The sequence below is a fragment of the Sceloporus occidentalis genome, unplaced genomic scaffold, assembly GCF_023333645.1.
Source record: "Sceloporus occidentalis isolate IW3139 unplaced genomic scaffold, rSceOcc1.0.p SCAF_14, whole genome shotgun sequence".
In the NCBI taxonomy this organism is placed as follows: Eukaryota; Metazoa; Chordata; class Lepidosauria; order Squamata; family Phrynosomatidae; genus Sceloporus; species Sceloporus occidentalis.
In genome coordinates this window covers 331,118-355,619 of record NW_028316994.1, presented here as the reverse complement: position 1 = coordinate 355,619, position 24,502 = coordinate 331,118, and the positions used below count along the sequence as shown (strand labels likewise).

At 39.2% G+C, this 24,502-nt stretch overlaps 2 protein-coding genes across 4 annotated transcripts; one reads left to right on the top strand and one right to left on the bottom strand.

Moving 5' to 3' along the window:
* Nucleotides 1-143: 143 nt before the first annotated feature.
* LOC149303367 (albumin-like) lies at nt 144-23,429 on the top strand. Of its 3 annotated transcripts, XR_016271958.1 has the most exons (16): nt 144-256; nt 2,696-2,747; nt 4,233-4,368; nt 5,908-6,119; nt 6,705-6,837; nt 8,029-8,126; nt 10,023-10,152; nt 11,804-12,018; nt 12,301-12,433; nt 12,998-13,095; nt 15,355-15,493; nt 16,212-16,435; nt 17,351-17,483; nt 18,928-19,614; nt 19,684-19,764; nt 23,372-23,429. XR_016271958.1 is itself a non-coding variant. In XM_089480114.1 (14 exons), exons 1-14 carry the CDS (start codon nt 169-171, stop codon nt 18,973-18,975), a joined length of 1,839 nt encoding a protein of 612 aa, XP_089336240.1. In that variant the 5' UTR covers nt 144-168; the 3' UTR covers nt 18,976-19,663. The 3 variants fall into 3 exon arrangements, 1 of the variants encoding a protein (XP_089336240.1); XR_016271957.1 differs by lacking the exon at nt 23,372-23,429 and having other exon boundaries at nt 19,684-20,141; XM_089480114.1 differs by lacking the exons at nt 19,684-19,764; nt 23,372-23,429 and having other exon boundaries at nt 18,928-19,663.
* On the bottom strand, nt 23,293-24,228 carry LOC149303366 (olfactory receptor 4M1-like). The gene has a single exon (XM_089480664.1). The coding sequence runs from the start codon at nt 24,226-24,228 to the stop codon at nt 23,293-23,295; it is 936 nt and encodes a 311-aa protein (XP_089336790.1).
* Between the last annotated feature and the right edge of the window lie 274 nt (nt 24,229-24,502).

Below are 24,502 nucleotides of genomic sequence, written 5' to 3'. Positions count from 1 at the left end.
TTTAAGGTGAATTATTAGCTGAGTTACTTAACAAATCATACCATGCCCTAACAGGCTTGTTATCAGCATGCCCTAACTGATAATGTCAGTACAGAATATAAAAACTCCTTCCACACCATTGCTCTATCTTCCTTGCACAGACCAGCCTATGATAAAGCAGCTTAAACCATGAAGTGGTTAATATTCAGTTTTTGCCTTTTCTGGGCAAGCTTCGCTGAACCAGAATCCTTGACAGAAAGACAGCAGACATTATTAGGTAAGATGATGTGATTTCCTGCATGGCAGAATGGGGTTGGACTGGATGGCCCTTGTGGTCTCTTCCAACTCTAGAATTCTATGATTCTATGATTTGGGTTTCTTTTCCCCAAAAAAGGCATTAACAATTGAATTGGATGCAATATATGTGACTGTCAGAGCTGAGGCACTTACTGTATATACTTGTATATAAGTCTAGAAATTTTAGTCAAAAAAATGGCCCCAAAAGACTGGATCAGCTTATCTATGGATCAATGAAAGTACTATACTTTAACTCTTATTAAAAAGGGGAACAATCCCTGGTGAAAGGCAAGAGCACAATATCTCCTGGAAGCACTGATTCCCTTCTATTCTCTCATCCATTCAATCTTTAGTGTGAGCACAAAAGTTATGTCTGCTGGAATTTTGTAAGTTATTTGGCATTGCATTCCTTTGCTTCATCCTTTAGATCGTTTGTTACGTGCCCCTCGGGTTTTACCCTTGACTTATCCATGGGTCATATCAAAATCTATAATTTTGACCCCAAATCCTGCTCTTGGTTTATACATGAGGTTGACTTATAATTGTGTATATACATAGAAAATCAGTTTATGATAATCTCAGTGCAAGGCTATGCCCCACTCTGCTTACAAAAACAAAATACTAAATGTGGTTGCTCCTCAAACATGGTGGAAGGGGCAAGGGAGTTCATTTTGCTAGACTGAGATCCTTAAGGAGCTCTCTGAGGCAATGAACACATGTATGGGAAGCAATCATATTTTGCAATCCCAGTAGTTCCTCTGGTGAAGATAGTATCAGTATTTGGGGGTAAGAACAGAGTAGGAGAAAGCAGAAATGCCAGTATGAACTGATGTTTCCTCTGTTACCTCCTCACTGTCCCTGTAAATTTTAAGCAATGGTTCTTAGTCCCTATGCAGGAGTCCCTAATCTAGAGCTTAAAGGGGTGGCACAGAGCCTCTCCATTAGGGCCATATGTTCTGCCTCCTCCATAGGGACTAAGAACCATTGCTTAAAATTTACAGGGACAGTGAGGAGAAAAGTTCAAAATAACACAAAATCTCAGTGAATGTCTCAACCAAAAGAATCTAAATCCAATATACCACCATGCTGCATGGAACTAAATGGTTCCTCTAGGTTGCAGGACATACATTTCAGCAGAGAACATTTCCCATCATACACATACACACACACACACACACACACACACTTCCACCTACTATATAGTAATCTCCATATTCATTTACTATATACAGTACAGAGAATAATTCAGTATAAGACACTATGGAGTCAATATGGAGTGGGTGATTGCTGGTGAGAGAGAGATCGCATTGATGTCCACAGGATTGTGAGAGAGTGCACCCCCATTGTCACTTCCTCATCTACACAAATTGGGAGAATAAATTGTGTCCTCTAAATTGCCACTAGCACCTACCCAAATGTCTGTGGGGTGCCACTGAACATCTCACCATTTGGACATTTGAAGCATTTCTTACCTCTGTTAGGGCTTGAGAAGACACTGGCCTAGCAAGAAGCCCATTTACTTCCTGTTGCAAGAAAGCCAAAGGGAATCATTTAGAGGCCTAAAAGGTGTGTTCATTATCATCTGAAATGGCTTGAAGGAGCTATTGACCATCTGGGGACAAACAATATTGCTCCCCCAATTTGGAGTGAATCAGAGGTGACTGTAGTTCCTTGTGGGATCATAGGAAGAGTATTCAGGAGTTATATGTAACCCACAACGTATTGGTTGCCACATACCATGCTAGATCCAAAACAGTTTAGTTCCTATTGAAATCAATGGGTTTTATGTTACTGCCTGACTGATACGATTTCAAGAAGATTTAATTTACTAATAATGAAATCAGCTTCAGAGATCTGCTTTTGCCTTGCCACATTCCTGTATCTCTCAAAGGTGAGATATATTGGGTGCCAGGTACATTTGAGCCTTCATTTATATTGCCTAATTTACCTGGCAGACTTGATCATCACACTTCCATGTGCTCTCTAATTGAAAAGGCAGCTTCACAATACCAGTCTTATCAGATTTCCCTTAAAGCAGAAAGTTCTTTTTCTTTATACAAGGAAAATATGAGATTCCTTCCTTCCTTCCTTCCTTCCTTCCTTCCTTCCTTCCTTCCTTCCGTTCCTATAATTGGGATTGAAGAATTGTTGACTTGACTTGGATACGGAAGTGACCACCATAATGCATGCTTCTATCTTCTTCAGCTGAAGCACTGTTCCACCTTTTTAGACTAAAGAAAATGAAATATTCCTCAAAAGGTACATAGCAACCTGTAGCAATCTCTTCTGTTGTCCTTCCTAATCCTAGCACTGTCTGATCATATCATTCTCAATACTTTGGGCATACAAATAACTCACTTTCCTCTCTCCTTTTTGTGCATTGACTAACTGATAATTTATTGACTTGTCTTATTTATAGAAGTACGTGACTCCCTCACTCATGGATTACCATTTGATGAATTCAGACATCTGTAAGTATACCAAAGAACAATATTATTGGAAATGACCTTTACTGATTTGAACTAAACATTTACAGAGGGATTATAGTGAGAGACACAATAAACTACCTGGATAATAATTACAGATGCTGATAACACCAATAATATATTAAGGTGAGTAAAGTTAAACAAAGTGAAAAATTTGTTAGGTCACTAGTAATTTGCTAATCACTTATAGTGCAGTCCTAACTCAAAAGAAGACTGGGAGAAGTGGGTTAGGATGAGGCATATGGCACATGTGCTAGCTGAACTGGTCTTAGGTTGGCTGAACTTCCCCAGTGCCATATAATTCCATTGTGCCGTCTAATCACAGAGATCAGCTGGCACAAGAGCTAAGATCAGCCATCTGAAGAGCCAAAAGGGGAGTGGAGCAGGGGAGGAGCTATGTCACATCCAAATCTCACTCAACTCAGAGGCACAGACCTTGTGCCAGCGCAAAGTCAAGTCAAGGTTAGGGTTGGCCTAACTAATTTTCTACACATGGAAATCAATGGGAACTCTTCCAAAATAATATTCTGGATCTCAGTTTACCAGCCAGTGCCATACCTATCTTGAAAACAATGAGGCTTAGATACAGCACAACTTCAGACAGTGTGATATCGACTGTGCTGGCTGTTGACCCACTTGCCAAGTTAGGATTGCACTTTTAGACTGGTTGATTAGGATGTTTGATCAACTAACAAGATTCTGTTGCCAATGAATCGGACAACACTCTTAAAATTCCAATATTTAAAAACAGTATAAAATAATGCTATTTCCCATCCTGAAAATCTAAATCAACTCTGAAATTTTCATTGTTGCAGTTCACATTCTGAGAAGAACCTAGCTTTTTCCAGTTGGAATGCTTTTGTTCCTATAACTTACTCAATTTTTGTTCCTAAAGAATGTCAAACCTACTTTACCTTAGTATATTTCTAGCAGCTTGCTGGATTTCTTTCACACAAGGCCCTAGATTTTCTTCTGGCCATTTCTGCCTCACATTTTAAGAACACTTATCATCAAAACATTCTACATAGATCGTGGGACTGAGAATATTGTTTACTTACCCATGTTTGAACAATCCTTGGGAGATTGCAGTTGCAGTGCAGTGCAGTCCAATAGAAGTAAAAGTGAAGCCGCAATTCAAGCAGGAAGGAAGGGTTCAAAAGAGTACCAATGCATCATCAACCAACAAAAGGTGGGGAGAAGAAGGATAACAGTAGTAGATGAACACAGCGTCACTGGCAGCAATATAATAACTGGTATATTATTGAAGGAACAGTAACAAAATATGGATCCACACACAGTCTGCCAGTTATCATTGCATTTCTGTCAAAACAGGATTTTTTCAAGAACATTTAAGTCCACATGCTCAAATTCAGACTTGTTCCCTTAAATAAGAATGCAGTTGCTTGCTTTCAGCATTCATATACCATATAGTAACCATCTGGTTAATTACATATGACTCCTTTTTTTTAGTTCTGAAGCCTTGATTGTCCAGAATGTGCAAAGAGCCACATATGAAGAGGCGATTAAAATAAACAATGATATTTCAGAACTTGCAAAGAAATGTATTGCTAATGAACAATCAGACCCAGAATGTGCAAAGGCTTTGGTAAGTTTTGAAGAGCGAGCCCTGTAGAACAGGACAAGGTTTTGTACATTTATTACTTTATCTGGTGGCTTGGTCCATGAGAGTCTCATCTGATGTTTCTCTAATGTGCAAAATGGCTAAAACTGCAATTCTCATATCCCCTTCAGCCTTTCTCATACTTATAGGTCAGCAATTGTGGCTGCTGACTTAGCAAATGTTGGCTGGGTTTTTTTTAATCTAGATGCCATACATGGTAGATATTCATCATCATGGAGAACTGGAAATATTGACCATTTAAAACATTTCAGAATGGTAAACAAATGGGCAAAGTTATTCTGTATAAACAAATTAAGGGCTTTGCTTTATTGGACAGCAGTAAGTGCAGTGGTCTAGTAGTTGTTTTAGGGGTCATTCTCACTGGCAGGATGAATCGCTTCATGATTTGCTCCTGCCCCGGTTTGAAAAGCAATTTCAAAAGACCCCTAGTTCACATTATGTGTGATCGGGGTTGTTTTTTTTTTTTTTAGGGGATTGTGGTTCCTACTGGCAGCACTGCTTTAAACTCCCCTGTCAATCATCTGACGTAAGCCCAGCTTGGAAATTGGGGGGGTGGAGGCTGAGAGAGTGTGTTCTGAGGCTGAGAGAGTGTGATAAGGAGGATGGCAATGGAGCAAGGCAAGGCAGGGGGAGCAGAGAAGAGGAAGAGGATGAGATGGAGGCAAGGCTGGGAAGGGAGCTTGGGGGCCGGAGAAGGGACATCACCAGGCCAAGAAGGGAGAAGAGGAGGAGGAGGAGGATGGAAATGGAGGGCACCGGGACCCAAGGAGGCTTGTGAGAGGAGGACAGGGCATTTTTTCTTTTCTTTTCTTTTCTTTTCTTTCTTTCTTTCTTTCTTTCTTTCTTTCTTTCTTTTTTGTAAATGCAATTAAGCACTTAAGTGACCGAGTGGTTTAGCACCTTTGCAAGTAGTTGCTAAACCATTCTGTCACTTAAGCACTTAGTGTTTTTTATAAGAAAATAAAAAAAGGAACCAAACAATGACAAGACAGCACTGGGGGGGGGGGGATGACCTCTCCAAAAAAATGGGGAGGGATGGTAAACACCCCTCTGCCCTTAGTCCCTCCCCTCCCAAATGCTGCGATTCCAATCTTTCGTTCCCACTTGCTGGACAAGTTTTGGAATCGTATTTTTTCAAAAGAACCTCTTTTCAGCTGGTGTCTGGAAAAGCCAGTTCTTTTGCCTTTGCCTTGCTGCATCATGACAGATTCAATCACATTGTGACAGGAACCGGTTTCAAATGGGAACTAGGGTCATTTAATTCGCTCAGCAATCTGATTCTTTTTATAGTGGGAATGAGGCCTTAGCCTTTTGTCCTCTTCATTATTTCTCCCAACTATTTCATTTCAATTTATTTTGGGTAGGTAATGTTTTGGATGAGTCTTCCTTGATCCTTTCAAAATATATTTAGCCCATTTTAGATCTTGGATCCTTATAGTGATCTCAATGAAATCCCAATACATGCCTAATAAATTGAAACATTGCTTTCCTTCTGACCATTAGGACACTGTTCTCTATGATAAACTTTGTAATGAACAAGGACTTGGTGACAAATATGGATTTACAGAATGCTGTGGCAAAGTCAGTGAAGAAAGAAAGGATTGTTTTTTATCCCATAAAAATGCAACCCCAGGATTCCTTCCTCCTTTTCAAGAACCAACATCAGAAGAGCTTTGCAAAGTGTTTCAAGAAGATTCCACAACAGCAATGAGCCAGTAAGTAAATCAATCCATTACTACTAGCTTCAATGGCTTCCTATTGTGAAAACTGGAAGTTATTCTAATACAAAATCTATCACATTTTGCTAGAAGTATTCTATCAGCTATTTGTTAAATACCGACTTATCCTGAATATAAGTTGTCACATTTCCAAAACACTGACTCTTCAACAAAATATTGTAATGTGGAGTGGTCCATTTTAGGGTTCCAACCAATCATATTGTCTTCCAAAATATTATATTCTACTCACCTTCTTTATCAACCATCACTCAATATCACAGAAAGATGTCAAATGTTTTTGAGGTTTGCACACAAGGTTACAAAGATGATGATAATTTTACACACAAAGTTACAAAGATGGTGGTTCTTCCTGGGTGTGAGAAGGTTATGACTACATAATCAGTGCAAAAGAGATCAAATGTCAGGATATTTGAAAGAGTTGTGTGGTTGTCTAATAATTCAACCATTTGCTGCCACAAACCCATTAAAGACACATGCCGCCATAAATAACTCTCTCTCTCAACAATATTTTCTAGTGATAAACTGTAGCTAAGAATAATGCAATTAACCTTTCTTTTACAGTTATCTCTATGCAATTGCCAGAAGGAATCCTTTTACAAGTGTTTTCATCCCCTTTACTATTATCCATGAGCTTAAGAATGCCCTGACAGCCTGCTGCCAGGAAAGCAGCCAAAGTGCATGCTTGGATGAAAAGGTATTTCACTCAAATCCAGACCAAATCTTGCAGTTTCGTGCAGAGGTCCTTACATAATTTGTTTGTTCCATCTTCAAAGGAATATGAGAAGTTTTTCTAGAGTTAGACAATTTATTCCTTTATCCCAGCACAATCTGAATGGCACAGATAATTCATACTGCTTGATACCAGGTCCTTTTCCCCTGGAGATTTTAGGTTTCGGAACGGAAGTAGTATTTCATTTCAGTGTTTATTCCTGTATGACTGCAACATAAAATTGATGAATTGTGTGTATTGATTTGTTAAATGCTACTCTGTGATCAAGACATCATAAAAACTGGGTGTTAGGAATAGTAGCTATGAATGATATGACAGCCATCTTTAAATATAGAAAGGAATGTCACATAGAAGATGGGGAAATCTTGTCTTTGGCTGCTCCAGAGGCTAGGCCATGAACTAATGGATTCAAACTGCAAAAAAGAGATTCTACCAAAACATTAGGGGGAAGTTCCTGACAAAAACTGTTATTTCTAAGTGGAACAGACTTCCTCAGAAGCAGTGGTGTCCTCATCCCTGGTGTCACCCAGTGCAGTGGGACTGCTGGTGGGAAGGGGCAACAGTGGCCAAAAGGGCACACTTGGCCCTCTCCTTTGCCTCAGAGGCAGAGGTCTTCCCATGAGGAAGACTGCACCACCTCAGTAAGCTGGCAGAGGGAAACTCAACCATTTCATTTGCTGCAACAGAGGAGGTGTCCTCATGTGTTATCGTGGCAAGCCTGGAGAGGTGTACTTGATCCTGTACTTTACTAGAAGCCAGCAGAGGGATACTCAGACTCCTTTTTTTGCTGTGGCAATGGTGGTCTCCTCATGAGGATGCCTCCGCCACTGTGGCAAGCCAGGAGACCCTGATCAGGTGTCACCCCTACTCTGGGATGTCACCCAGAGTAGGCTACACTCCTGCACCCTCTAAGGATGCCACTGCTTAGAAGGTAATGGACTTTATTTATTGGAAATATTTAAACAGAGGTTGGATAGTCATAATGCAAGGTGCTTTAGCTGGTTTATTCCTGAAGGCAAGAGATTGAGCTAGATGGCTCTTGAAGGTTCATTTCAACTCTGTCATTACAATGAGCCTACTCTAAACTTGACAGAATCTGCATCCAATGCACAAATGTGATAAGGTGTCTTAATTATAGTTTATGTTTTGTTACAGATACCAAGTATCAGGAAGAAACTGTTAACAGACATTAATCTGGAGAAGCACTCCTGTTCTATCCTAAAGGCCTTTGGGAAAAGAGCTATCATGGCCACGTATGGTTTGGGTTTAAGCTATTTGTTGATCAAGTGATGAGAATGACAAAATCATTTCAGAAGAAAGTAAACCTATCCACAAAGATTTGGAATCTGTTTGGAATTTAAGTTTTGAAAGAAAAGTAGAGGTTGAATCTCCCTTATTCAGAATTCCAAAATTTGAAATATCCCAAAAACCAAAACTTTTGGAATATTTCCAAAATAGGTAGCTGACATAGGGAAACCTTTGCTTTCTGATGATTCAGTGTACACAAACTTTGTTTCATGCACAAAATTATTTAAAATATTATATAAAATTACCTTCAGTGTATGTGTATATGAAACATAAATGAATTTTGTGTTTAGAGTTGGGTCCCATCACCAAGCTATCTCATTATTCAGTGGGCCCTCCTTATATGCGGACTTGGCACCTGAGCATTTCAACATCCATGTATGGCAAACCTGTGGGGGGGGGGGGCAGAGGAGGAAAAGGAAGAGAATGAGGAAGGTGCTGCATGGTGGGAGGAGAAAGAAAAGGAGGAAGAGGAAGGTGAGGCAGTGGGAGGAAGAGGAAGGGTCAGTGCAGCATGAGGAGAAGGAAGAGAAAGGCAAGTCATGGTGCGAAGCAGGAGGAGAAGAAAGAGGAGGAAGAGGAAGGTGAGCTGGGAGGCAGATGAGGAAGAGGCAGTGCATTGAGGTGCGAGGAGGAGGAAGATAGGTGATGTGAGAGGGGGAAGAGGAAGGCGAGGCACGGTACAAACTGGGAGGAGAAGGAAAAGGAGAAAGAGGAAGGTAAGGCGAGAGGTGGAAGAGGAGGAAGGGGCAGTGTGGCACAAGGAGGAGAAAAGGAAGGTGAGGCAGGAGGAGGAAAAGGAGGGAGAGGACAAGGAAGGGGCAGTGCAGTGCTGTGCAAGGAGGAGGAAGAAGAGGCAGAGCAAGGCGAAGCACGATGCAAGGCAGGAGGAGAAGGAACAGGAAGGAGAGGTGGGAGAAGGAGGAGGATGACAAGGAGGAGGCGGCCAGGAGGGGCATGCCTTGCCCACAACCACAAGAGCTGGCCATCTAGCAGTAGCCCTGGAAGAAGCTGGGACTAGTGACAACGGTAAATATATAGTAATTTATAGTAAACCAAGGGCCAAAATAAACTGCAGAAATAATCCAGATTGAAACCACTCTAATTGTGCTGTCTCAGTGCTAGGGAATTCTAGGAACTGTAGTTGTGTGGGATGTGTAGCCTTCTCAGTCAGAGAGCTCTGGTACTACAACAAACTACTGTTCCCAGAATTCCCTAGCATTGAGCCAGGGCAGTTAAAGCAGTCTCAAACCAGATTATTTATGCAGTGTGTTTTGGTCCCAAGAAGATTCTGTTCTATGAATTCTGTTTGAAAATGATAAAACCCAAACTCTGAGCCAGGAATTTATGGGAACTATACCAAATTTAGATTAACAAGCAATGAACACATTTGTTTTTTATATTTCTGTTGGTGGGAATCAATGAATTCTGGAGAGTTCTAGCTTCTTGTCTCATTAAATGCTCCTAGTTTTGGATTATCCAACAGGTCTTGGTCATTTATCACATTTTTTTTTTAAAAAAAGGCAAAGCACTAAGAAGGGCTAAAAATCTGTTCATTCTAGAATGTGGAAAGAGTGGAAAGGGAAGGAAAGGAAAGAAGGAGTCAGAAATCTAGGATCCTCAGACCCCTGAATTTTGCAACCCAATTTCTCTCGAATTCTTGCCGGTGTGAATGCATATTTCAAAAAGTGAATGTAGTCACACAAAAGGGCAAGACTTCAAATATACATTGCATTAAAAGCATGAATGCTTATCTAGTTATCCTGATGATATTGCTGAGAAGAAATCTGATTCTATCTTAAATCTATCTTAAAAGAATCCTATTTGTTTGTTTTTCTGTCCAGAAAATTTGTTCAGCTGAGCCAGAAGTTCCCCAAGGCTGAGGTTCTTACCATTCACAAACTGGCTGGGGAAATTGCACACAGCCAGGAAAAGTGCTGCAAAGGTGATACACTGGAATGTTTTCTTGAGAGGGTAAATACTGGATTTCATTTCAATTAAGCAAGCAAATGATCTGCTGTTGGTTAGAGATGTAAAATCTCAAGTCCTTTCCCTGTAGAAACAGTTCTCTTTTCCTGGTTTCACCTGAAGAAAAAAAGCTTTAATTGGGGGCTAATTTTGTGTTAAATTTGCACACGGTTGATTTGCACTGAAAACAGCATTTTCTGCACTGGAATTAACATTTCTACATTAAAATATTGTCTACATAGAAAAGACTGTTTCCCATGCAGAAAATGCTGCATTCTATGCAAAACAACAATGTGTGAATTTTGTGCAAACCCCTCCCCCCAAATTACAGCTTCTTTATAGAAAAACCATCATTTTATGTGGTAGAATTAATATTTGAGCATTAAAATATTATTTTCCATGAAGAAAATGTGCTCCTGTATAGAAAATGCTGTTTTTTGTGCAAAACAACCACATGCAAATTTTGCACAGAATAAGTCCTGGATTGTGAATAGTCTTCAAAATTGGTGCGATTTTCAAAACTTCTAACAGTGGGAATAAAACCTGCTGAACTTAATTTGTTGCTACCTTTAAACTTAATGAAGAATTAAATCTTCCTAGAAATATGGTTGAGATGAAAAATTCCCAGGAGATTTCTCCATTTCCAGCTCATATCCTTATCTTAATTACCTTCCATTCTACATCCTATAAACTTATTTTCACTCTGCCTTATTATTGTTATTATTATTATTATTATTATGAAGAAGAAGAAGAAGATGATGATGATGAAGATTTATTTATATTCTGCCTTTTCCTTGCGGAATCAGATTACAAAACAAAGGCATCAAAAATACAAAATACACCAACCATCAAAAACATCACAGCAATATTATAACAATAAAGTAATTATACAAAAAAATAAAAAAGAATACAGAGTACAAGATCCAAAATACATAGCACAATACATAGCATCATGACTGAGGCATAACATAGCATAATAATTTAATCCCCAGCACTTCCATGGCCTTAACGCAAAGATTTCTCCATCTACTATTCTAGCAATACCTTTTGGAATTTAGTTTTCTGAGAAGAATAGAGTTGTAGTATGGTGCAGGGTTGAAGTTTTCTAGAGAAAAACCCAACAAGAGAGTAGAATTGGAAGTTTCTTCTTTCACATAACCCTGTATACATTGTTCAGCCCACCAAGATACTGCTGGATATCACCTGTATATCTATAATGATTCTGGGGTATGTTCTAGAGCAGTGGTTTCTATGTTTTGGTTATCCCAATGTTTTTAACTTCACTTCCAGAATTGTTGAGTGTTGGCCAAGCTGGCTGGGGCATCTGGGAGTTGAAGTCCCCAAACACCTGGAGAACCAAATGTTGGGAACCATTGTTCTTGGGCATATACACAGTTTATGTGAGAGTCTGTCTTGATCTCTTGGTCTCACTCTTTATTTAACAGTAAAGAAAAATTCACTTGGGGACTCCCTGTACCCTGCAGACAAGGATTGATAGCTAAAAGTGAACCCCTTTCCACAAAAGCTTCTCTGTAATTACTCATCTGCTTATGGAGATAACTCATAAACTTTCAAAGAATGCCAAGGTTCCTGCACATTATAGTTTGAATGTTATTAACCTTCATGTAACCTGGGCTGCTGTTGTTTTTCCTTGCAGGCAAATGTGATAGCCTATATCTGTGACCATCAAGGTGCTTTATCCTCTAAACTGAAACGCTGTTGTGAAAAGCCCTTTTTTGAACAAAATGCATGTCTGGTGACTGTGGAAAATGATGATAAGCCTGCAGATTTGTCTCCGGCTCTCAGGGAGTTCATGGACAATGAACAGCTGTGTCCACGTTATGCTGAGGACCAAAACCCTCTCCTGGCAGAGTATGACATAGCTATTATAGACTTGAGACCTATACAGACTGGCATTTTGTGAACAAATTTTGCCAAGAAAACCACATGATATGTTCACTTTAGGGTCCCCATAAGTCAGAAATGACTTGAAGGCACATAACAACATTACTTTAACAGCACATGGCATGAAGGATTATCTTAGTTTATTGGGTTAAGGAAATTGCTTTGAACATTTTATCATTTTGTAACTGTTAATGTTTTATTGTTGTTTTTATTGCTTTTGTCCATTTATGAAATCTTCCTTTGTTACAGGTTTGTTTATCAATATGCAAGGAGACACCCTGAGTTTTCTGTACAGCTGATTCTAATGCTTGGTGAAGACTATGAGGAATGGTTGGAAAAGTGCTGCAAAACTGAAAATGCCAAGGAGTGTCTCAGCCAAGGGGTGAGTTGTTTTACTTTCATAAAATGGATGGGTAGGTTATTGATGTTTTACCCTAATCATAAAGCAAAAATTTAGTCATTGATATCAGAGTGGAATGGAGTCTTCCAGTAAAACAACCATAAAGAAAGAAACATATCTTCTATCCTAACTCGCAATCTGATGCCATTATCCCCTTTCCCCTTTCATAACATCTGTTTCAACATATGTGTCTTTCTTTATTTGCATTGAGCACCTCCACACTCACATCAATGGTTGGAAATGTTGTGGTATCAGGTATGGTGAAATGCTTAGTAAAATGACCATGGGAGTGGAGAGCCTGGAGCAAGACAAATTACACGTTTGAGAAGCCTATTTCTTCTTATTCATTCACTCATGCAATTTATACTCCACCTTTCTCCCACAAAGAGATGAAAATGGCTTAAATTTAAAATTTAACATTTAGAAGTTGGCTAAAAAGTTACAGTATTATTCAGGATTCCTCCCAAGGAGGTCTACAAGTGTCTTCTGGAAATACTAATATTCAGTTTAGACATTTAACAACAATTTTACCTATTTTTTTTTCAGGAAGAACAGCTCAAAAAACTTATTGCTGACACCCATGAAATGATTAAGAAAAATTGTGATCTCTCTGAACAAATGGGAGCCTATCTCTTACACAATGCGTATGTTGTTCTTCTCAGATTCACACTAGAAGATCATAGCTATATGCTCAATGCACTGCTCCGTCTTTGCTAAATAACCAGGCAGAGGTTGCTCTGTTGTTGCTTGGGGAGGCAGGTTGCAGCAATGTTATGGTTAATTTATAGTTTATTTCATCTCTGGATGTCTCAAAAGCTGTTGGAGATTATTATTTATCTTATTATTATTATTATTATTATTATTCATCCTGCCTTTCACTCAGATGAGAACCAGCATGGTGTAGTGGTTTGAGAATTGGACTACAACTCTGGAGATCAGGGTTCGATTCCCTGCTCAAGCATAAAAACCTACTAGGTGATCTTGGGCAAGTCACACTTGTCTTGCTTCTGACTTCACCTCATGGCAAGGACAAGCCCTCTCTGAAGAAACTTGCCAAGAAAACCTTGTGATAGGTTCATCTTAGGGTTGTCATAAGTAAACAAAATGACTTGGAGGCATATAACAACAACAGTACCTTTCTCTCAGTAATGAGACTTAAGGCAGCTGACAGCATATTTGAAACATTACACATTAAAAGTATGCAAAACATTCAATAAAAATATAAATCTACAAGTATTTTAAAACAATTGAACATCGTATAAAGTTAAAAACAAATTAAAAACAGAGAATCTTCCATTCTCTGAAGATGCCAAAGCCACAGATGCTGGTGAAACATCAGGAATAAACTCTTCTAGAACATGGCCACAGAGCCCGAAAAACCCACAAAACACTATGGATGCTGGCCATGAAAGCCTTTGACTTCAAATTTATTAAATGACTACACACAAACCTTAAAAGAGCAGCACACAGCATTAAAAGCCCATCTCAGTCAGTTTCTAAAAGCCTGACAGTATAAATGCATTTTAACTTGCTGACAAGAGGAGACCAAGTATGGGGCCAACCTGGCTTCCCTAGGGAAGAATTTCCAAAGTCTGGGAGCAGCCAGTGAAAAGGCCCTCTCCCTTGTTCTCACCAAATGAGCTTGAACATAAGTTTTTCCAAGACAAAATATTATACTGCCATTTCATGTGGGTAAGATTGTCAAGGGCAACTGCGAAAATGGTTTTCAAGTTGTTTGATATCTTTTGTGCTGTTGAAGGACATTAATGAATTTCCCTCTATTTCTTTTAGCTCATTGCTTCCTTATATCTCAGATACTTATCCAAGCTCTTGTGGCACCTTTGACACTAACTGAAAGAAGTGGGCAGCATGAGGTTTCATAGACTTAAATTTGGTGTAAAATATCATTCAACATTAAATGAGTTTAAATCTTCCCAGAGATAGTTTTATGAGACAAGCTGTAGAAGAGGCCAGTCTCTTCAGAGGAAGGTGCAGTGGAATATATTCTTCATTCCAACATGCACTAATAGCATGGAGGATTTTGAACTGGAGCCTATCAATTTAGTCCTTCACTGGATTAACAAAAAAGAAGGTTTTTTTGAGTTTTCCACAATGCTTTGTAAGAATATGTATTAGCAAAACACATTGTAGAAGGAGGGGGAGACAGCAGAAAATCTAAGCAAGATAGTGAAACAAACAAACAAAAACCTACAGTGCAAAATGTAGCCTAACCTCTGCTAAGTAGACTAATCTTTACTAAGTACACATGAGTTGCAGGCTTATTCATCCCAATGCTGCTCTGCTTCCATAATTTGAAGGGCTGTTCCATATTTTGAATATACAACATTCTAGTTGTATCTAGCAAAATCTAGCATTGAATTAGGGTTGCTAATCAATTCTAATTCGCTACTAACATGGTTAAATACACGGAGATTCTAATCATATGCCCTACAGTTTGTTTGTTTTTCTTAGATGCTCCTCATTTTTAATATATATTGGGCAAGTTAGTACAACACGGACATCAACATATTGGAAATAGCTGTATGAATTGAGTTTGGTCAGTGCAAAGGGTGGCAAATTCTGCTTTCATTTTTGAAGAATTTTTGAAGTATTTTCTTCAGCAATCTGAGGTGCAGAAAACATTTATCTGTAAAAGAGGTTCAGCATTTTAGATAATACCTTTAAAGTTCACACTGAAATCCAGAGTGGCTCTACTGTCCAACTGTCATACCCTTCTTAAAGCTCCAAGGATTTCATTTCTATAGTCCCTCCAATCCATTTCTCAAAGCCTCTGAGCTCAGGGCCACAATGTCTCAGACTTCTTGGGCACTAATGCCTAATTTATCTTAGTCAAGGATTACACTCCTCTCTGACTAACATCCACTCGATCATTGTTGTTGCAGACTTCTTGTCCGCTATGTCAAGAAAGCACCACAGCTCTCCTTTGAGGAGCTCTGGGAATACACCAAGAGATTCGTAGACATGGCTGCCAAGTGCTGCAAGATGGATGAGCCTCACAAAATGATATGTGTTGACAGATATGTGAGTATTGTCTTCCCCTCTCTTTTACTATATAAATTCTAGATCTGTTATATAGCAAATCAAGGCTTGCCACATAACGACAATCACTTTCTGCTGATCTTGGAAATTACTAGTGTTGGAGTAACAGACAGAGACCCCAATGACACTCCTTCCCACATTGAACACAACCTCACCTAGATATGGCCAAAGGATATAACCATAGACTTATGTGGGTATGACTAAAGTCTGCACCCAGATTTGACATCTATAAATAGAGTCTTGGCAGAAGTACTAGCCAAACTTAGTAAAAGCAGTTGTAGTCTGGACTGCATGTCAACCAGCAAACTGTGCATGGAATTCTTTAGCCAGTAGAAGTCTTACAACATCCAGGAAAGACTAAACAATAATTTCTGGATTGGTTGTTGTTCACCTGAAGTCATGAAATTTGTGTGTTGGTATTAGTCTGGATTTTTCGTTGGCCTGGACTGTTCTGTAAGATTTCCACTATATTTATTTTGATTTTAGATTCATTTTTACTTTGTTCTGCATGTTCTAATTTTATAAGACTGAAATCAATTAAACATGTGTGGTAACACTGATTTAGCATCAAGTAATAACCATGACTTGAAATTGTTCTTGATCTACATGGATAGGATTGAAACCACTGATGCATGTTACACATGGAGCTCTTTAATCATTTTGCATTTCATAAATGAGCTCATTTTCTCTTTCTTTTCAGGCAGATCTTGTGATAGGAGGTATATGTCAGCGACATGAAGAACACCCCATCAACAAACAGCTTGGCCGATGCTGTGAGGACTCCTACATTAACCGCCGAGAGTGCTTGGCTGGCTTAGGAGTAGCTGAAGAATATGTTCCTCCCCCATTTGATGCTGAATTGTTGGCCTTTGGTGGAGATATCTGCTCAGCCAAACCAGAAGATCAGCAAAAAAAGAAACAAAGGTAAGAAGTAAGATTTGTCTAACAATTGATCCATGAGTTGACTGGTTATTTTTGTTAATCAGCATGTGAACACATCTCAGTTCTGCTGATCACAACCACATATGCGTATGCTATATGTAATATCTGATGCTTTAATTCTCTGCCCACCTCAAGGATAGATGTGAAAAATCATCAGGCTTATTCTAACTATATTTTTGAATTTCTTTCCAGCATTATTCTTTTTTCTTCCAAATATAAATTTATGTATATTTTGGTGCACTTTCTCCCAGCTGTTCATGATTTTCCTAGCATTTTTTCTTATCTCTGCAGCTTTGTCCATATTCCTTATTGAGCGTAGCATGTCTGTATGCATGTTTCAAATGTATATATTTTGGTTGTGTACTTTTAAAAAATAGAGGCACATTTTTGTTGATTTTTTTCTCTCCCTAGAATCAATCACAAGTCTCACAAATTTAAGAACTTCTGAAACAAGATCAATTCCCTTGATAATTTTCAGAGATGCAAAATTTGTATTGTATTTCTCAATGGAAATGCAATTCCGATTAATTTCTTTCTCATTCTTATTGATCTCTTTCTTTTTCATTCCTAATCTTACTGTCTCTTACTTGACATTCATTCAGCTCCCTTTCATAGGAGCATCTGTTGTTTGCTATGTTCCTCTTGCCTCCTTCTTTTCTGGGAACCTGCTTTATATATTCCTTATTTCCTTGGCTTTGCAACATGCTGTTCAATGATGAGAAGATCATATAAAATCTGATGGCTGGGTTTGTAATTCCCATATACTAAAAATATACATTTTCTTTCATTAAACTTCTCCAGCTTCCTTCAATAAGGATACTGTGTTCTTTGGCTTCAATGGAACGGGAAAGCTGCCTAATGGTTTATCCTATGGCTTAATTGTTGTTCTTATTGCAGGCTGCTTGTCACCTTAGTTAAACTCAAACCCACCGTCACAGATGACCAACTTGCAGCTTTGGTCAAAGATTTCTCAGACATGGGGATGAAATGCTGTGAAGCTGACAACCATGAGGAATGCTTTACAGCAGAGGTATACTTTCATGAAGGATAAGTACATACTGTCATTTCCCCATGAATTGACTGTCTGAAGTCTGTAAAAACATACTTTGGATGTGACTATAGGTCTCTGACATCAGCCATAGTGACAGAGTTTAGGGTGATTTGACTCTGTGTGCTGTTGATGTCTATGTATCTGTGTGTGTGTTTGTATGAGAGAGAGAGAGAGAGAGAGAGAGAACACACCTGGACAAGTAAGTCATACAGATCTAAATGGAATTTACCTTTGAATATATATATTTAGGTCTGCACTCAATAGTAGGGCTGCAAAAATATTGGGAGTGCCAACCCACAAATGGTAGGCTCACTGTAATAACCTAGTTATTTAGACCATGTAATGCTATTGCAGTGAGGAGTGTATAAGCACCATATCTGGTAGCATGTATGTGTGTGCTGAAATGGGCTACATAAATCATAAGCAAGTTCCAGTTGTGGGGGGGGGGGGTTCTGAAGATCTGAAGCACCAATGGAAATAAAACTGGGAAACACATCATATGAAGAAAGGCTGAGGGAGTTCAGTATGTGCAGCCTGGTGTAGGGAAGATTGAGAGTTGACATGACTGCACTCTTTAAATATCTAAAGGGATGTCACAGACTGGAGTGTATATGTTTCTTTCAAAGGGTAGGGTCAGGTCTAACTGTTAAAAGGAACAGGAAGATAGATTTTCATGGAAAACTTGAAGGATTTTTTGGCAGAGGAACTAAATATCTAGAGGGGGGGTCTCTTTTTCCTGGTATCTTCAGAAAGAGGCTCTAGTCTACATGCTGAGAATACTGCAGCTGCATTTCCTCCAAGTGAGTTGGGTTTTGGACTAAGTGGCCTATGAGGTCACATCCAACTCCATGATTCTGTGATTCATTAACAATATTACACTAAATCCTCACCCAGATCAGAACAAAAGCAGTCCTTGTGTTCTGTACTGGCATATTGGAAAACATCAAGGAGTAAAAAGAAGACCAAGTACCCACCCACTGAATGACCTTCTTATCTCAACATGGTGTTTCTGCACCTGGCTCCAGTTCCTATCTTCACATGTTTCTTTTCATATGGGTGCTTGTAGTAGGTGCTACACTGAGTGTGCAACTATTTTGAGAGAGAAACTGACTTCTGTATATCTGTATAGACATAGATGGAAAATATGAGATCTCTTTTTGGCCTACTTCTCAGGATTGTAGCTGTGGAAAGGCAGTGTTCATTGAATAGAATGTTCTAGAAATGTAAAATTCCATTTTTTCCCTTTCTTTCTTTGTTCAAAAATTAGAGTGAGGCAAGGGATAAAGTGTGTGACATTTTGATAGGGTACAAAAGCGGGCCTCCTAGAATTAACATGACTAAAGCATTCCCATGGATGGAGATCAGTTGGGAAATCATTGCCTAATATTTTCTCAGAGTATGTGTTTTATTTTGTTTATTTCAGGGTCCAAACCTAATTGAGAGGATTAGAGCCAGTCTTGGAGAGAATTAAAGGGAGCTCATGTGGAGATATTGTTTGTTTTAAAAGACTGCAATGTCAATCTTGCCAAGAAGACCCTATAAAAGGGTCACCGTAAGTTGGAGTCAGCTTGAAGGGATGCAACAGCGACAGTAACAACAACAACAACATTCTATTAATAGTCAGACATAATGATATGATAAGCATCTGCACCCAGATTAAGATTAAAGTCTTTAAACAAAACACACTGCTCTCAGAATAGAACAATTCAGTTTATTAGAGCTAAAACCTATGTGCTGTATGTCCTTGTTTGCCTTAAGGATGGACAAACTGGTCTGTTCTTAATTTTTCCATTCTTACACAAGCTCCATTCTTACCCAGGTTCCAGGGTCATCTTATGTTGAAATAAATTTAGTCTTAAAGATGTACAAGATTGCTTTCTGGTGTTCACGTTAGTTTGTGCAAGTATGTTTGTATATTTCCATTGATGTCCACGTTAAATTTTCAACATTTTTCTGTATGCATTTCTCCTTATATATACATTTCTTTCTCATTTCCATAATGAGAACACTGGTCTGCAGCAATTCGTAAGCAGCCAGAAGACAAGCAATATTTGGGGGTTATTTGCCCCATGAATGTGTATTTTCTATCCAATTCTCCCTCCCTGCTCAGGTAAGGAACAGAACAGACCAGGATAGAGGATTTTGCACATGGTGCCTGGAGAACATTTTCTTTTTGCAGATCTCTGCCTGCAGCAGCTCAGCAACCTATTTTTGCACCTCCTCCCTTTTTTCTGGCAGGCTCCTCAATCTCATCAGGAAGGTGGGTTCAGTATGGTCTTCTCCATGCTAACAGAATGAACGTGAGATTTTTACAAACAGAATATAGGGGAAACTATCCATCCTTAGGTTCAAGTAAACCTGCCTTGTGAAGCATGTATCTACTCTACATATACACTTTATTTTCAGTTTGATTTGAACTGGATGGTGCTGGTCCTCCACAATTGCTATTTGAGAGCAGCTATAAAACCATCCTGCTTACCTGTTCTCCCCCGAGTCAAAGATGAAGGAAGTGAATAAAGTGTGATTTTGTCCTTTGATACTAACCAGGGTGGTGACTGTGGAAAGGATGTTTATATAAAGCAATGCTAACTTTCTTCCAATGCTTCTTTTACTACCAAGATTTTATTTTTAGTCTTCACCATCAAAATTTAAACTAACATAATACAAGACTAACTAGACACTAGTAAGAAAACAAATAGGATTTCTGAGGGAGAAATAGGACTTTTTAAAAAGGCTGCTCTTCCTGATTGGTCCTGGAAGCGATCAGCTTCCTTTTCCTGTTTCTTCTGTGGCAGAGATTCAACCGGGGTAAGGTAATCATGATGCTTTAATTCAAGCTGAGATTCAAAATCACACATTCGACCCTATCTCATGGGGTTAACACCCTATCTTACCCTTCCTGAATTCAGTGCTAATTCAGGAGGCAGCCAGGTCCTATCACACAGAAATCACTGCTAAATTGCCACCCAGGTCCATCCGAGATGCAGCCTGGGTCGACAGCCATTTTTAGAGATCATTCCAACTTTTAAAATTGGCCACCGAAGTGGCTTACAGGACCCAGGCTGCATCCGCAATGGACCTGAGTAGAGATTCAGTGGCAGTTTCTGTATGATAGGACCAGGCTGCCTCCCAAATTAGCACTTAATTCAGGAAAGGTAAGCCAGAGTTTTAACACCATGCAATTGGGTCATCTAAACATTATCCTGCTAGATTTTTATAGCTGGGACAAAACAGCAGCTGTTGCCTTCCTGGATCTCCAGCAAGATTCCAGCCACAGTCTAATGTCATCTGGCCATCATGTTCCCTCCCCTAGTTGCAAATGGCTTCCCCCTCCCACAACCACTAAAAGCCTGATGAAGTGTGTGAATGCTTTTTGAAGCAGGCTTGCATGGGAAGGAGAGGCATCGCATAAGGTGGAACTAGATATCTCTTTGTGCAATGAATTTTAAAAAACCTATGCATGTGTAACCTCCAGATGACATCTGTGTATGTCACCAACAAAACTCTGACTTTAATATATCATATACCTTGTGGTTACCTGGTAATCTGGGGTGTGAAAAGGTAGGTCATGCTAGAAAATCAATGTCTCTGTAGCCAAAATGTTATTAAACTATTGTGGAAATGTTGAGTGGATTGAAATTAAGTTGCAAAAATGTTATGGAAGGGTTTTTGCCTACAGTCAGCTATAAAGCCCCGTGGTGCATCTCAGGTCCAAAACACACTGCAGAAATAATTCAGTTTATGACCACTTTAACTGCCCTGGATCAATGCTAGGGAATTCAGGGAACTGTAGTTTTGTGAGACATTTAATCTTCTCTGTCAGAGAGCTCTGGTACCACAACAAATTGCAGATCTCAGGAATGCCTAGCACTGAGCCAAGGCAGTTAGTGGCCTCAAACTGGATTAATTCTGCAGTGTGTTTTGGAGCTAAGAAAACGTTTGGGATTTCACCCTCCCAGTAATAAAGCCTGTTTTGGTCTGCATCTCATTTTAGTATGAGTAAAAATGGTGCTCTGAGTAAACAGCAACGATTCCAAAATACAATAAATTAGATTATTTTCTCCCTCTCAGGTCTTTGTTCTGATGTGCATGTATTTGTGGGGAAATCCTAGCCTTTAGCAGAGCTCAGTTTTAGACCTTGTTGCAAAAGATTAAATATTGACTTAATAGCTCAGAAACTAAGGTTATAAACTTCTTTAAACACTGGGCTGTGTACATTGATTCTATTGACCTCTGTATAAATGAGATTGAGAGAGTTTGTTAAAAAGTTATAGGATAATATGGAGCAGGCTCTTCTTTATTTACATTATGTTAACTTGATGTACCAATATCTATGTTGCTGGGTTATACAAATGTAATCACTTGCACAGACACACCTGTTAGTGACAGAATTCAAGGACACTCGTTGTTTGCCAGGTTGTTCACTCTTGGGTAGAAATTTTTAACAGACAGATGGCACCAAGAAGGAGGTTTTTGAATGAGATTATAGCACAGAGAAGAGAACAATGTCATTGTGTGCTTGTTATGTGTCCAATTGGAACTAGCTCCTTGAAATCCCTATTTTCAATCAGTAAAAAGGACTAGATGAGACAAACATTTGTGGCTAGCAAGAACACTGATGCCCCTGTGGCACTGGCCTAAAAAAGATGGGAACAGCCAGTTGTGCTGCTGCTCCAAATTCATCGCCTATCACCAGTAGCTCATCTTACCTTAAGTACTCATAGAATAGGCCCTAACAGTCACTGTAATGATTAGTAGCCATTATCTCTAAAGTCTTTCTTATAAAAAACTATGGAATGATGGATGGCTATTACATTAATGTCTTTGCCTTAAAGTAAAGCTCCATCCATCTTTTTGGAATTCATTCCATCTGCCAAACTATTTAGAACTACAAAATGTGTTATTTTTATTTGTTGTCATGTGTGTAAATTAAATCAATTTCAGACACTGCACTGGACATAAAATTAGGTCAAACTGTGTTAGGAGCTAATCTATGTGCATTCAGATTATTGTTACTATCACTATTACTATTACTATCTTTCCCCAGACCAGAATTCAAGGCCGCTTATAAAGATCAAACCATATAGAGCTAGAAATTCATATAATACTTTTAAAAAATAATTAAATTAACTATAGAATCCAGAGCAGTTAAAAGCATGACCATGAAAAAGAAAGCAACGAATAAACAGTACAGCACATTCTAAAAGGACTTTTCCCTCTGAGCAACTGGATTTCATAGGCCTGCTGAAAAAGTACAGTAAGGAGGGTGCCCATGAGACCACTCTAGGTAAGGAGCTCTACATCCTGGGATCAGGCCCTGAGGAGGTCTTCTCATGTGTTCCCTTCAGATACACCTGTGAGAGTGGTAGGACAAGGAGAAAGACCTCCTCATACGCTTTCAAAACATGGACATGTTCATATTAGAGAATATGACCCTTGTGACAATTTGGACCTGAGCCATATAGGGCAGTTTAGCTCATAACTACCATTTTGAATTGGAAATGGAGCTGTTGAAACAAAGGAATTGTGGGCTCCCTATAGCCAGCCCTAGTTAACAATTTGGCGGGAGGTGAATTTTCTGAACACTTTTCAAAGACAACCTGACATTGCAATAATCAAAGCAGGTTTGAGTAAGGCATGAGTCACAGTGCAAATGCACTTCTGGCCACTGCTGGAATCTTGAGCTTCCAAGCTCAGGGTGGATTCCAGAAGTACACTTTAGGATTTCCGGGATAAAGAAACAATTGAATCTGAGCTCTATTTTACAACTACTAAGTTTCTTTTATTTTTAAGGGGTAGCCAAGAATATGTGCCTTTTGATTAACTTCTTCATAGAGCTCTTTATTTCTTTGTTCCTCATTGTGTAGATCACCGGGTTTAATAATGGAAAGATCACAGTATGGAACACAGCCACCACCTTGTCCATGGGTAAGGGCTCAGAAGGTCGTGTGTAGAGATAGGTTGCTGGGGTGAACATCACAAAGATAATGATAATGTGGGTGACACAGGTGGATGAAGCTTTGCTCTTACTTTGTGTAGCACTGGTTTTTAGTCGGAGCAACAGGATTGCATACGAGACTAATAAGAGTATGAAGGAGGTCAATATAACAAGACCATTGTTGATAAACGTAAGGACTTCCACTCTATAGGTATCAGTGCAAGCCAGTCTGATAACTTGATGGACATCACAAAAGAAATTATCCAGGGCATTGGGACCACAGAAGGGGAGCTGATGGGTTAAAATGACAAGAATAATAGCATGAATAAACCCCCCAGTCCATGAAGCCCCCACAAGGATACAGCATACATGTCTGCTCACAAAATGTAGGTATTGTAGAGGTCTACAGATGGCCATATACCTGTCATAGGCCATGGCCATTAGAAGAAACATCTCAGCTGCTCCCAAGAAATGCAAGAAAAAGAGCTGGCACATGCACCCGCCATAGGAAATAGTTTTATGTTGACATAAAAAATCAGCTAGCATCTTTGGTGGGATGACAGAACAGTAGCAAATGTCAAGGAAGGCTAGGTTGGCTAAGAAGAAATACATTGGGGAGCCCAAGTGGTGATCCATCCAGATAGTAACAATAATAAGGATGTTTCCAGGTAAGATCAATGAATAGAAGAAAACAAAGGAAAAAAAGAGCACAAGTTCTACTTCTTTAACCTGAGACAGTCCTAGCAGAACAAATTCAGACACCTCAGAAATGTTCTTCTTCTCCATGTTTATGTAATACACTCTGTTGAAACAAAGAGGGTTTTTTTAAAGGGAGTTATCGGAGAATCAATAATATGCAATATATTTCTATGTCAGTCAGTCAATCAACTATTATTAGGCATATTACAACATACAGTGCACCCTTTCTTTATGTGGAGGATCCGTTTTGGACTCCCCATGTAAAGTGAATTCTGCCTATGCTCGAGGCCCATTTAAATGAACGGGGCTTGTGCACGCAGTGGCACGGTGGCACAGCAATGCACGCACACCATGGGTGCAT